This window comes from Channa argus, chromosome 8 (genome assembly GCF_033026475.1).
Source record: "Channa argus isolate prfri chromosome 8, Channa argus male v1.0, whole genome shotgun sequence".
In the NCBI taxonomy this organism is placed as follows: Eukaryota; Metazoa; Chordata; class Actinopteri; order Anabantiformes; family Channidae; genus Channa; species Channa argus.
This window is the reverse complement of record NC_090204.1, coordinates 13,642,915-13,655,091: the sequence shown is the minus strand read 5'-3', so window position 1 is coordinate 13,655,091 and position 12,177 is coordinate 13,642,915. Positions and strand designations below refer to the sequence as shown.

At 36.4% G+C, this 12,177-nt stretch overlaps 1 protein-coding gene across 5 annotated transcripts in view; it reads right to left on the bottom strand.

Annotated features, from left to right (window-relative positions):
* opa1 (OPA1 mitochondrial dynamin like GTPase) overlaps positions 1-12,177 on the bottom strand; it is a 40,352-nt gene that overhangs the window by 27,503 nt on the left and 672 nt on the right. For 2 of the 5 annotated variants that reach the window (XM_067513098.1, XM_067513099.1), the window contains exons 2-15: positions 11,540-11,858; positions 10,618-10,714; positions 10,361-10,468; positions 9,111-9,164; positions 7,226-7,302; positions 5,050-5,187; positions 3,329-3,382; positions 2,961-3,065; positions 2,650-2,736; positions 2,194-2,307; positions 1,087-1,167; positions 879-953; positions 695-766; positions 8-107 (exon numbers count right to left, since the gene is read on the bottom strand). In XM_067513098.1, coding sequence (XP_067369199.1) covers positions 8-107; positions 695-766; positions 879-953; positions 1,087-1,167; positions 2,194-2,307; positions 2,650-2,736; positions 2,961-3,065; positions 3,329-3,382; positions 5,050-5,187; positions 7,226-7,302; positions 9,111-9,164; positions 10,361-10,468; positions 10,618-10,714; positions 11,540-11,858 — 1,481 coding nt within the window. The remainder of the gene's footprint in view (positions 1-7; positions 108-694; positions 767-878; positions 954-1,086; positions 1,168-2,193; positions 2,308-2,649; positions 2,737-2,960; positions 3,066-3,328; positions 3,383-5,049; positions 5,188-7,225; positions 7,303-9,110; positions 9,165-10,360; positions 10,469-10,617; positions 10,715-11,539; positions 11,859-12,177) is intronic. The other 3 variants (XM_067513101.1, XM_067513100.1, XM_067513103.1) reach the window with 3 other exon arrangements.

Sequence of the window (12,177 nt, the reverse complement as noted above, 5' to 3'; positions counted from 1 at the left end):
GGCTCACCCTGAATACAGAGGATGATTGCGTTGGGGTTCTGCATGTAGGCCTTGCTGATGCTGAAGATAGTTTCCTTAGTATCTGATGCCATGCCTGTAGTGACCGTCTGAGAAAGACACACAGTCATAGGGGATTGGTTAAATTAATTGTTGTGATCGCAACATTCACAAAACACACTCACAAAACGTTGGGGATATTTGACTTTCAGGTGAAATTTATGGAAAATGGAAAGAGTTCAAAACTATTTACTGAAAAAAACCTAACAATGAAAAATATCAATGTCTCAATAACTTCTAAATTGCTAGGTTTGGTCTAATGATGTCCAAATGTGAACAGCATGATGAGAGGAATGTTTGAATAGAAACTGTCATTGAACCAGAACATTTAGTTGTCGATTCATAGATCAGACAAGATCCATTATTCAGGTTGTAATTTGTGCGGTTAATCACCTTGTTAGAGAACAGTATGTTATGCAATAAGTAGTGATACATGTGCATTCAAATGTTTAGAGGTGGTCAAATTAAGTTCACCAGTAAAGGTTATAGTGCATTTAAGGAGCATTCTGAAATTTCACCCGAAAGTCGAATATCCTTAACCTTTTGTGATAGTGTATGTATATATACACATATACATACACACACAGAAATTTGTAAATGCTGCCAACAGTTTACTACTGTAAAAATGCATACTCACACTGATGACCCCAGGTAAGTCAACAAGTACCATCCTCTGGATGCCAGGGCCTTTGACACTCAAAGATATTGTCTGAGATAAAAATAAAAATTAAATAAAGATTATTTTTGCCAATAAACATTACAGAAATAAATGACTAAGTAGGTTTTTTGTTAGCTATTTTAACTGAAGCATTTTGTCCAACCTCAGAGCTGACTGTCTGCCCTTCTTTCACACTCTTCCTCATCCTCAGCTCAATCTCATGCCTTAGAGCAGCCAGCTGCAGGACAGTTAAAATAAGGCCAGATATAAATGTGTAAACAGGTTAACACCTTAATGCCAATAATAAATTGCTAAAATAAATCATTCACTTCATCCACATTAGATGGCAAAAGTGAATGACTGAGACTTACATCCTCCTCCTTGGTAAGGTCAAACTCCCGCCCACTGTCCTTAAACATAGCCACGTGATGTGGGCCTTCACTTAGTGTGACCTGCAGAGAGAAGTGAGTATTGTCAAGGACAGACAGGAGGAAGGAAAAAACAGGAAACAGAGAAAGGGTATAAAATACATTAAAGGTCTCCAGTCAGACTCAAACAGGGCACGTTCTTCCAGAACCTCTTGTGAAGGATAACTTCAGCCATTTTTTATATTAGATGCAGACACTAAATAAAAAAATGAATTGGCTCTACTCACAGTTGATTTCTATCAGTCTCCAACGTGGGTTAGCTTGTTCATCTGTGCCACAGACCTCCACTGTTCTCCAAATACAATTAAAAACAAAAGCCAGACACACTGCTCGACTGTGTGCTCTTTTAAGTCAAGGCAGTTGGTCATGAAGTTGTAATAAAAATCCTGTCACAGATTGCAACTTTTCACAAAAGTTGCACAACTGCAGATGTGGTCGCTTATATCCAAGGCTGTTGATTTGAGCCAACATGTTTTACCAAGTGCTCAACCAAGTGCTTCAAGATATCCAGAACTTCAGACATGTCAGGGTGTGAGAGTGCTCCTGGCCGATGTGCTTCTCATTCAATCAATCATTCATCTTTATAATTAATTAAATATCCATCACACATATTACTGCATTTGTGTACAATATACAGTCAAAGCTCTAATATAAGATTACTCATGTTCTCAAGCAGGGCTGAAAGGGAGTAGGCTGAAGCCTATTTATAACCCTACCCCTGTGTAATCATCTATCACCTTCACGCTTATGCCAGGAAAAAATAATTTAATTAAATAAAATTTAAAAAATGTAAAAATTGCTTGTGGACAACAATGAAGGTCGCAGAGCACAACTGAACAAGCTAAGGTTAAAGACTGACAAACATCAACTGCACAGGAGATTTTTGTTGTATTTAGTGTCTGCTTAGGGGACTGTTGGAAATACCATTAATTTAGAAAACAAAAGAATGTATCCTCTAACAGTAGTTAAAATAATTTTAAAATCTGGCTTAGATGTCCATCACTGACAATAAAAAGCACCATAAAGAATATAATTATACAAACATGTCACCTTGACAGGAGAACGTGTCATCATCTCTCCTGAGCCCCGAGGAAATATCCTGGCTTGAGCTATCATCTCTAGCACACTAGTTTTCCCAGCACTCTGATCCCCAACCACTACCACCTGAAATACAAAACGAACAATTGGGTGAGTGGAGAAAAGGACAGTGGTAAGAAAAAGGAAATGGGGAAACTCAGTGAACAGCATCCTAGCAACTAAAGCGACAAGTTTAGAATTCAGTATGTAGATAGATCAAGAAATTAAAAACGAAATAAACAAGATATATTTTGGAAACATGCATTTATTTTTTATTAAAGGCACTAATAAAAATCGAGCCCACTCTAGACAAACTGCACAATAAGCACCTCAGTGAGGCTCAGCTTAGTGGGAGCATTTATAATATCTGACAAACCAAGAGAAACCTTCTTGGAAAGAAGAGAGCACAGTAATTTGACTGCCCCTTACCCTAGGTAGGTGGTCCTGGGTGTTGTAATTGGCATCATAATCAGACAAGATATCCAGAACTTCAGAATACATGTCAATAAGGGATTTCTACAAGACGACAAACAAAAATTAACCCTAATGATACAGTATGAATTTTTATACAACCATAAAAGCATTTACTTGACACTTGCAAAACATGCTTGGGGCAGCATCAAATTTCTGCTGAACAATCGTGTGTAATAACGCATTCCCAAGTAGGAATAAGTCTAATCCTTGTAGCAAAGAACTGCAGATTTATCTATTTATTGTGTGTGTTTAGAGATGCGTCCCACCTTCACTTTCCTTTGGTGAATCCCTTTATCATCTTTTTGCAACACCACTTTCCTTAACTCTTTATTCTCCTTCTCCAGTCTTTCCAACATGCGCTGATATTTTAGCTATGAGATAAACAGTAGAAATAAATTCAGAATTAGCATCCAATAATGAAACTGTAAGTTTTACCACAGTAACGTTTAATTACGTGTATAGTTTAATTAAATTTCCATGGATGTCTTGGATTATAATTGCTTAATATTGATATTTACATTTGCCTATAAGAAAGTTTTCTGTTTTATTTTATTGTAAAATTAAACCAGTATTTAAAAATACTGCAAAATGGAAAACTGAAAGATTCCAGTCTTTTCACCAATATGTACTCTACCTGCGTACGGAGCAGTTCCTCTTGAAGCTGGTCTATCTTTTCTTTGTCTGATGACTACATGTAGAAGTAGAAAATAGAAAACAAACTATGTTAATTCTTCCTTTGTTTTAGAAGTAAGGGTTTCCTGTTACTCATACTTTCCAGCTTCACAAACATGAAATGCCACCAGCACCACCAAGGTTCATACGTGTATACTGTATTACAAAAAGAATCAGAGTTAAGCTAATTCATAAAGACAAAATCATCATCCAACCTAAAATAAGATTAAATAGCTAACTAACAAATAAATACGATTTTCAGATTTTAGATAGACACTACACATTCTATAATTCCCAAACAGCTACTAATCAGAAGCTCTAAAATACAGCTCAATTTTTAAAGTGGGTAAACACTTGATTATGTACATGTGCAACATGTATGTTGGAATGAGAAGACAAAAATATAAAAATAAAAAAGAGACAGCATCCATAAGCAAATGAGATTGACAGAAGAAAAAGGGAATTTAACAGACAGACAGGTTAAACTTATTTCCACACCACAGATAGGAGACAAGAAGTGCTGTAAAATACCTGCTACCAATATATGACTTATATAAATAGTGTATTAAAATATTTTAAATTTTCAAAAATAGAAATGTTATTTTGGTATCACAAACATGATCCTAAGCCTATGGTTTTTCCATTTAATGTAATCAACTTTTGTCTACAAATACTGTAGTAGTTCGAAAAAAGCTGCTTACACCATGCAGTGAGTAACAGTAGGCTGCCACTCCACACCATGCATTTCTGTAGAAAGGAGTACTACTGATGATTATCCAACCATTTGCATGACAAAGTGAGGCTAAGCTACAATATCAATGTACTTCTGGGCCCTGACTATGCAGATCCATGCATGCCTTCTCCACAGCAAAACTTTGCACAGCCCAAGAGAAAATGGGCTCATACATGAAGGTCACCACTGTGTATTGCAGTGGACAAACCATAGGGTGGGTGGCCGATTTGCACCATAAATAAGAAATTCTTTTTTATTAATTAAAATGTTACAAGACTTAAAAAAACAAAAAAGAATACTAATACCAAAGCCTTATATAGAGGGCTTGACACAACCACCTGTAAAAGTACAATATAATCAGATGGAAAAGCAATTAAATAAATGCTTTCATTTACAGAAGAGTTAATTGAATTTTGGTAGTATTGATTTAAAATCTTTATCTCATTTTGTCCATGTGGTGGACAAAATTAAAACTCAATTTAATAACTACACGTGGCCGTTTCCTCCATCCCCTTGTAGGTTAGGGAGTAACAAAAACAGTAACAGTATTTTTTTTAATAAAAAGAAGTCTTTGATTTGATGGCCTGAAATTGTCTTTTGCCTATTAACAAATTAAGTAATTTAAGAAGCAACTTAACACAGACATAGAATTCTGACTTAACCACCATTCAGTGGTTTAACATCCTACCTTGCTTGCTGAAGGTATGTTACAATGTGACATTACTACTAGGTGGAGTTACAGGGGTAAGAGATCACATTCAACCATCACCATCAGTGATGTCAGGTGTGGCCAGAGAGGCAACACACCTTAAACATTCTACTAGTATAAAACAACTTTTAGTTTGTCAAGGCTGTAGGTATAAATATTATATATTCTGTGCCTATTAAGTAGCTCTGATGTTTTAGCCACTGATAGAACAGGACGAGCCGAAGTGGGAAGGGACCTTCACCTTGGGCTTTTGCTGAGGGGGGCTGGGAACAGACTCTGGTGGTTGGGGACGCGCACTATTGGCTGCAGCAGCCCGCTGGACCTCCTCCTCATGCCGCTGGATCTGCTGCTGAATAAGGATGAGCTCGCCAAGTAGACCCTGCTGGGGTACGTCATAGTGAGAAAGAGGAAGGAGCAGCAAAAACACAACAACCAGCTTCTGAGCTGATCGTCCATACAGGCCAATGCTGCATCCACACACAGGGCTACAACAGAGAAATCCTGACCTGCATCTCAAGCCCTGGTGCTGTTCAAGCTGGTAAATCAAAAGTCAACGTTTAAAAGAATAAAGCTCTTTCTGGCTTTAGTAATCTTGCCACCATCAGTGCAACCAAACAAAGTCAGTCTCTCTCAACTACAAAAACAGAGATTTCAAACTTTGCTAGACTGAAGGCAGAAGAGGTGACTAATACCACAACCAGCACCTCTCAGAAAGTGGCAACAACAGTGGCTCTGTTCTCTTTCTTCACGACAATTTAACCAAACTGTATACTTAGCCATATACGATTGGAGCTACTCAGGTTCTACTGTGTCAATAAAATAATAACCAATTTCAATATTTTAATGTGCTGCAGGACAGTGTTAGGCAGTTCTAAGATGCCAATGGTAAGCAAAGCAAGCACTGGGATATTGCTCGACATGGGCTGAAGCACAAAGAATACTACAGGGCAGATGAAATTGGTGTAAGCTTAATATGCAATAATTGTGCAACTCTGTGATGCTTTTTGCTTTTTTGCTCTGTGAAAGGCACATGTTGTACATGTTAAATGTAATATGAAAAAAGAACATCAACTTGTAAGAGTTATGTGTTCATGTTAGAGACAAGGAGAAAGCCATTTTGCAGATGGACTTAAAATATTCAGTTAAACCCTCAAATAATTTTCACCGTTTTAGACAACAAACACAAAAAACTTGATTTTATGAAAAAGGAGAATATACAGAATAAAAAGGAGAGGATAATAAAAATGAAACATGCATTTAAGTGTTGTGTATGATATACTGTTGAAGAAGGGATGGTCCCAATGAATGACAACTCTAAAAAAAAACTACTTTTAAACTCAACAACAAGTAAAGGCACTTGAAGCAAGGATGAATATTATACAATAGAATGTCATACTGCAACTACATGGAACCCCATGTGTTATATCAAAACCTTAAAGACTTAACATTGTCTTTCATTTGGTCACTATCAGAAATGGGATGACACATTTTTACTACAACCCCAATTAAAAAAAAAGTTAGGACAATGTGTAACATGTAAATAAAAATAGAATGCAATGATTTGTAAATCATTAACTCAGAAATATTACATCCCTCAATATTACAAAATATATACAATTAGGTGGATCGTTCGGTCAACATGCTTTAGGACTTTGTTGAAGTCATTTTTATTTTCAAAATCATGAAGTGATGCACCAATCACAGGATAAATATTTCCAAGTCTGCTTGCTGCATAAAAGGTATGTAAATGCTACAGTCTATTAAAAAACTTATACATACACTTTTCTTCTGTGTAGCTATCATCCTCAACACTGCAGGTGGGTTTACCTACACAAAATGTCCTAATAAATGTAGGAAGCAAAAATACTTGTGATGTGTTTTGGCTTTTATGCAGTGTTGAGTTTATTCTTAAACTGACTTTTCTGCACTAGCATGCCTTCTTCAGAGCTAAAGGGAAAATAAATCACATGTACACAAAAGGAGTAACTATCCATCTTTGTGTGTTTTTTTATACACAGTATTTGTGTTTTTTAATGTGTGCACATGTTGGGTCACAAAATTGGAGCTAATACTTTAATACTCTTTTTGTTAACCTTTTCATTGTTCTTTCTCCATGGGAAATCTTCCCTAGATTATAGCGTTTATTGTATATTTAGGGTTTCAAGGATGGAAGGTGAGTTGTTACATTCAGTATACTGAAGGCTGTACAACTGATTGCAAAACACAGACTGCCCTTGCCTCCTTTCTAATATTTCTACCTTTTTGTGGTCATATAATTTATTTTTGGTTGAATCCCCGATCCCCTGCCACTGAAGTGAGAGGGATCCAAGTTGCAGATAACAGCAGATGAAGACTGGGCTACAGTGTAGAGAGTATAGAAGACCAAGCCAAGAAGAGTCGGCAGAATGTATACTTGCCTTTTTGTACTGCTTTTCATCTTGCGTAGCTGCAGCAGAAGAATCTGTAGCTTTTAGTGCAGGATCGCCCGAGGTTTCTATTAGAGGAGACATAAGAACACAAACAAATGGGTTATTAATGAACATGCATCATTAACTTTTGAGTACAGAAAATACAGCTACTGTGAAGAGCTTATGGAGACATTAATGCAAAAGATGTCAGTCATCATTTAAAGCATTTCAAATTTTTGGAAAATAACGTATTAATACATATAGATGAACATATACACATAATATTGTGCAGGCAAAATTAAAAAAAGTTACATTTTGCATCAAATCAATTATTGGAAAATTAAAAACAGAAGGAATAAAGCTGTCCAGTCATGATATTATGCTTTTTTGTTTACTCAATATTATTAACAGGATATTTCATTAATTTAAAATTATACAATAAAGATTAAAACATTTTATATTGATTGATATACATTGGAACACTAATGAAATTTTAAGTGCTGGAATTTCACCCAAAAGAAGAAGAATAAAATGCACTCTGTGACATAAAGCATGAAGAAAATGGTCAATGATACATTAAACTTAAGGATTCCAATCTTTATTTAATCTATTACATTCGATTTTTATATTAAATGACAGAATCATAGGAACCTTGTCCAAAGGACCTAAAACATGGTTTGCATGTATATGTTAATGCTTTTTGTTTTTAAAATCTCACATTAACCTGTGAAATCATTTCAGTTGCATTCAGGTACCTAAGTACTTAGGTGGCACACGTGCTATTTATTAGTTGTTACTTCATTGTCACCTAGGCCTACTCTTGATAATGGTATTAAAGTAAAACAGAAAGCTTAAGAAAAATGGACATTTAAACTATATTTTTAACTATATTTGAACAGAAAATCTGTAACATAAAGTCTATTTTTCTTAAGCCATGAAAAGTTAGAAGTGATGAGAAAAAGCCAGGGATGTTCCTTTGCTATATTTGTCACAGCTGAGATGTGTGTACCAGTCGGGCAAATCTCTTTTCAAGTGACGTGGGATGATGAGGACTTTTCATAAACCTTTGTAAATGAAATATATGCATTAAACGTTACACTATTATTACTTAACATAACCACTTTTTGGCATAATTTATTTAAAAAATTTCTCATTTATATTAATTCAAGTATTTGCAATGTATGTGAAAGTTGGATGGAAACTGTATTTCATGTGCATTTTCCAAACACCTGAGTGTAAAGACAGAAAGAGAGTGTCTCAAAGGTTAATAAAGCAAGCACAACTATTGAAAGTAGCCCATAGAGGTCAGGGTAGAGAGAGGGTGGAAGTCAAAGGAGGCAAATACCACACAGGTGGGATCAAGTAAAGCCGAGGACAGTTAAAAAAAACCAAGGAGGAGGTGGACAAAGAAAGATTTTTTTTTTTTTAAATCCTAGCAGCTCATGCTTTGGTGTAACACTTGGAATTAGGGAAACAAAGGCATTCTTAAGAATTTTTATTTTTATTTTGAAGGAGTCTGTTTCTTTCTTTAGCTAATTTAACAAGCGTCAGTCAGGGCAAAACTGAATGTATACATAAATAAGTGTACACTTTTCAATACCGAGTCCAAAACGTTATCACCATGCTAGTGACAGGTCATACGTTTCACTGAATTAAAAAAATAATAATAAATTAAAGCATGAACACTGCTGTTGTTTGCAGCAGCAGTTGTATGCAACTTGGAAGCCAATGTGGTGGTGAATCTTCCTGCCTGTAGAGCAGAACCATGGCAGGCACTCCACAGGACAACCAACAGGAATCCACAACCACAACGTTGCAGCAAGAGAGTGTTTTAAAGAGGAAGAAAGAAAAGACAGGGGAACAGGCACTGCTACAGAGCACAGGATTTACACACCTAACAAGAGATGCAGACCAGAAGCTCCTTTGACTTCACTACCCAAACTCACACCTGTGAAGAATGTGAAGGAGGAGGGGAGGGGGAGGTGGGGGGGGGAGAACGACACAAGATAAAAAATCATAAGCTCGAAGCAGAGGGATTGTGGTCAAAGCAGGGTCAAAGCTAAATGATTTAAACAAAGCCACAGCTTTGCCGGAACTTTCAGCGAAGTAGGTGCTTAATAAGAAACCGTTAAAAAACATAGCACACTTCAAACGGGACCTGATCGTTAGGATTGACATATTTTATTATTACCAACCAATCGAGATTGTTGTACATGAAGGCATTACCAAGATCTGTAGGCATTATAATAATATTTTTACATGTGTTATTAGCTAATTCATTATTGTGTTTAAAGTGAATATTTATATCAATTGCCTTACCTTGTGTCTTTATGGAATAGGTTAAGTCCTTCTGGACTAATTCCAAACACTTAAAATAAATGTGCTTCATTTATTTGGACTGGCCGTAGAAACCACAAACAGAAATCAACACTGAAAACTCATTAACAAATTACAAGAAAGTTTTAAATGACAGGATGCCAAGTGGATGATTTTGTTCAAGGGGGGACTGTCCCCTTTCTCTTTATTACAGTCCAGATATGTGAAGCAAGACGTGCAATCAGCAAAGAAAAGCAAAAGCCTGGTGCAGGAATCATGCCTGTGTTTGAGCACAGAAGCAGTGGCATGGTTAAAGTTTCTGCCTTCCTTGATGACAAACAGTCTTCAATTAGAAAATATTCCTATTATACACTACATCTGTAAAATGTAACAAAGTGATTTTCAACTCTACATCCGTGAGTTGCGGTTGTAGTAATGAGAACACTCATCATATTACAGACGGGCTTGCACCATCAAAATTACTTAAAAAAACAATTACTATTAAACAGCAAATCAGTATACTGTTAAATAAACTTTGTAAATAATGCTATTTATCGCACGAAGCAGCCTTCCACATATTTTTCATTAAGCTTTTTGGTTTCTTATTTTATGAAATTTACTTTGCGGTTGCGGGAAATGTAATACAAAATTTCAAGCTTTGCATAGGGAACTAAAAGGAATTGTTAGATTTGTTACATAAAACAGGCTTCAGTACAGATGAGGAACAAGGGTTTACTTGGGTACATTTATCTTCATTTGAATCATAAACACTGCAAATAACATTTTTTAAAATCTTTTAAATGACACATTCCAGATATGTTTACTCACCAGATGACAGGAGGCTTTTGAGGAAGGTGAAGTTCTCTCCTATCTTATCTAGGTCAGGTAGTAGCTTGGCTATATCCTCCATCTCTGGTAAAGCTTTGGCCAGTTTATCTGTGAAAACAAGAGAGGTCAAGTGGAGAAAACAGAAAGTTTCAGAGTTGTGTGCCATAAAGTATAATACTACAGCCATGTTTTACCTAAACTAGTTATGAACTTGTCTTTCTCTTCATGAATCAGCAAAATAAAACAAAGACATTTACCAAGATCAATTTGTTCACTCAGTTCCCAAACAAAATCAGGAATGACCCAGTTGTATTCACTAAAATCAGGCAACATGTCCCTCCATTCATCATAGGTCTGAAAGGGAAATGACAAACATTTAATGTCATACAATATAGTAGAGTATATAATATGGATAAAAAGATCAAATACACATTTGGTTATATTATGAAAGCAAACATCCATTGGCAACTTGAAAATGTAACCAATGCATTACAAGGGCAGGGGAATATGGACAGAAATATATACCTTGGTGTTTTTAGGCTGCGTGGAGATAAACAATATACATTTCGGTCTTTCCTACAAACTGGGCTGAATGTTGAGTTGTAACTCTACCCATATTTGAGATCTTACAAGCACTTACATTAAAACTGAATCAAATCTGTTAATTTTGACACCTGATTTTTTTATTCAGTTATGGTTAACTCAGTAGATATACCAGTACTTGAGTTCAACAAACATTTTTAAATGTAACAATTTGGTTATTAGAAACACGTGTATACCAACAGAAGCCAGGCTCATAGATTTTAACCATATGACGAATTTTTCTTTGTTGTTTTTGTGCAGCGTGTTTCTTTGACAGGGTAGTAAAACAGACAGTGAAGCTGCACGATGTGAAGTGTCTAAATGTAAAGTATTGGATTATTGCATTGGAAAGAGACTTTTGTAAACTTCCACAGGCCACTTTGTATTAGTTCACTTTAGTCTGACCTAAAAAAAAAAACACTGCTCCATTTCATTCAGCCTTCCATTTCACCGATTGCCCTATCTGCAGCCTATTATCATACTTAAAAAAGCAGAGTACAGCCCCGTATATAGCACACATTTACTTGGATCATGTGATTATAAAGAACATTAACAAACAAATTATTGGATAAGAAAAGGTTGACATTAAATACTGACCTTTTTAGCTGTGTACCCTCCTCCGACTGCTGTACCCAGCAGAATGTATCGAAGTTTTAGCAGCCTAGCAGCAAGGCGGGCTACCCAAAAGTTGCGCTGCTGTTGATAGCTACGCCCCCCAGGGGTAGGCTTGGGTGGCCGCATAGGCAATCGTGACATGGAGGTAAAAAAACGGGCTGCCGTGCGATGAGGAGGCCGCTGAGGGTTAGTATTTCCAGAGTAGCGATGGTGGATGACACGAGACAGAGGGTGCAACTTCTGCAACGGTATTCGGAATCTCACGCCCATGTTGGTGGAGACCAGGTTCCGACAGGCCATGCTGACAAAACAAAGAAATTACAACAAATTAAACAAGCAGACCTCAGTCACGTCCCCAGTGCAGCTGTGAAAATGTAATTTCTGGGGAAGCTTCTAGTCATCCCATCAATTCTATGACTGATCACAGATAGCCTACTGGTCAAAAAGTCCTACTAAATATTACTTTGACTACACAAGGCTCCTGATAAAATAGGACAACAGGCAATTTAAAATTGAACAAGCACTGCCTAAACCAGTGGTTGTTGATGTTGCTGAACAATAGGATTAATCTAATATAAATATGTGACTCTATCATTGTAACTCCATCATATCAGAGTGTT